This window comes from Colobus angolensis, unplaced genomic scaffold (genome assembly GCF_000951035.1).
Source record: "Colobus angolensis palliatus isolate OR3802 unplaced genomic scaffold, Cang.pa_1.0 Scaffold50, whole genome shotgun sequence".
NCBI classification, from domain to species: domain Eukaryota; kingdom Metazoa; phylum Chordata; class Mammalia; order Primates; family Cercopithecidae; genus Colobus; species Colobus angolensis.
The window spans coordinates 1,125,624-1,127,979 of record NW_012118488.1 but is presented as its reverse complement, the minus strand read 5'-3'; the positions used below and the strand labels follow the sequence as shown (position 1 = coordinate 1,127,979).

Sequence of the window (2,356 nt, the reverse complement as noted above, 5' to 3'; positions counted from 1 at the left end):
TGCATAGACCACTCTTGTGAGAACTGTGAAGAGATATTTACAGAACAAAAATGGGAAAATATGTGGCTTGAGGGAAGCTTTCATTAAAAGATGAAAGCAGCCAGGCATGGTGGCTCACACCTGTAATCCCAACACATTTGGAGGCCGAGGCAGGAGGATCCCTTGAGCCCAGGAGTCCGAGACCAGCCTGGACAACATAGTGAGACCTCAACTCTACAAAAAATGCAAAAATTAACCAGGCATGGTGGGGCCTGTAGTCCCAGCTACTTGGGAGGCTGAGGCAGGAGGATCATTTGAGCCTGGGAGGAGGTTGAGGCTGCAGTGATGAGCCGTGATCATGCCACTGCACTCCAGCCTGGGCAACAGAGCAAGACCCTGTCTCAAAAACAAACAAACAAAAAAAGATGAAAGCACATATTTACTTGCCAACGGGAATGATCCAGGTGAGAGAGAGAGAGACAGAGAGAGAGAACAAGAGCTGGACCCAGAGCCCATGAAGCAGCAGCAGCCTGTGCTCCTAGCAGATGCATCCCTGAGTGTAGTAGGAAGAGAGGGAGGTGGCAGGGGGCACACTAGCAGGCAGTGTTGGCAGCAGGTCATTGGGGTCACCCCCAGCTGATGGCTCTTTCCTCAGCGAAGTGGAAGGTGAGGACCTCTGCTAGGCGTGAAGGTGTCACGGAAAGTCTGAGCAGAGTGAAGGAAGTCTGAAACAGGTCCCATGAAGCAAGGCAGATTTCTTGAAGGGGCTGAGGAGCATCATGGGCAGGCCGAGGCCTCTGAAGGGTGCGGCCCCTGCTCAAGAGCCAGCACTTTGCCCAGCAGTCATGCCCCGCCCCTTTGGGCCTGGCTTCTCCATACTCCCCGGAGAGCCCCTTCTGAGCCCCTTCTGGCCAGAAGATGTCCTCATTTGCTTCCTGTGACCCCACCCTGTCTCCAGTGGTCTCAACATTGACCTCCTCAAAGCTCACAAGCCACCGCCTCCTTGAAGCCGCCTGGCTTGAAATTCCTTCCTCTGGAGACGCTAGCAGTTACTGCTTCCCAGTCTGGGCCTGCCTGACTCCTGCATTAGCCTGGGAACTCCTGCAGGAGGCCTTCTCAATCATAGGGCCTTGAACAATAGAACGTGCTTTTGAGAGAGTACTTCTTTACTGTAAACTCACTCGGAGACTTCACTGTGACCTAGTGAGTTCATCACAATCACTAGTGTGAGATGAAAGAGGAGGGAATGCACATTTACTGAGCACCTACTAGGTGCCAGCCAGTATGCAGAGAACTTTTCACAAACATCGGTTTCATTTCATTTTACGAAAGACCCTTGAGTTTTGTACCATCCCCATTTTACAGATGGGGAAACCAAGGCTCACAGAACTTAAGTAACTGGAAGTTTGGGCATATTCTTGGGCCTCAGGGAGAGGAGCTGGTTAGGTGTCCTCCTTCCTTGGTGGTGCTCTGGCATCTGAGTTCTAATCTCTGCTCTCAGGTTCTGAGTGTTTCTTGATTTTCTGGCACAGGGACTGGCTCTGTCCTGAGCCTGAGCTGAAACCAGCCGGCCAAGCCTCTAAGAAACGAAGGCATGGACCAGGCTGCCAGTCTATTAAGTAGAGCGATAGGAATAACTGTTGCAGGGACAGGGACATTCAGTTGTGTGTGCCGCAGCGGTCTCAGTCTCATCTACTGGGGAGACCAGGAATCGGAGTCAGGGAAGCAGGAGGCACCAGGCATCTGAGAGCCTGCAGCCTCTTGTCCCGGCTGTAGGGAAGGGGCTGCCTCTGGCACCAGGGCCTGGCCTCCCGCCGGGCTGTGAGCTCTGCGGGTGGGCACAAACCCTGCAAGTGCTGGACTCTCACGACTGCCAGCCTCTGTGTCTTTTGCCTGACTCTAAAACCCAGGTCAGTGATGGTCAAACTGTGTTTCCTGGAGCCACCATGGGATCATGACTACCAACAGGTGTATGAGAGAACCAAGCGTGCAGGGATCCAAGCTCCCATGGCCTCCATCTGAACCACTCTTGGTTCTGTCTCACATCGTTGGGTTTCTAGGGAGGATTCGATTTAGACAGGGTGCTCCCAAGCTCATCAAAAACCATTGTTCTAGATGTGACGGCCCTGTCTCTAGACTCTCCCGGCTGTGTCCAGGACACCCAGGCGGTGTCAGTGCCCCAAGTTACAGCCACATTCTGATCCTGCCTCCCTGTGTGGATGGTTTAGGCTATCCCGGGTAGGAGTGTGGGCAGGCACACATGGCAGTCTCTCAGCTCCACGGCAGGTGGAGTGGAGCTGTTCAATACTCACAAGTCTCCCTTATCATTTTTTTTTTTTTTTTTTGAGACAGGTCTTGGTCTGTCACCCAGGCTGGA

At 53.1% G+C, this 2,356-nt stretch overlaps 1 protein-coding gene across 1 annotated transcript in view; it reads left to right on the top strand.

The window, feature by feature from the left end:
- ARHGAP23 (Rho GTPase activating protein 23) overlaps positions 1 to 2,356 on the top strand; it is a 104,192-nt gene that overhangs the window by 97,725 nt on the left and 4,111 nt on the right. The window contains exon 23 of the mRNA XM_011960007.1: positions 1,756 to 1,889. Within this exon, the coding sequence (XP_011815397.1) occupies positions 1,756 to 1,889 (134 nt within the window). The remainder of the gene's footprint in view (positions 1 to 1,755; positions 1,890 to 2,356) is intronic.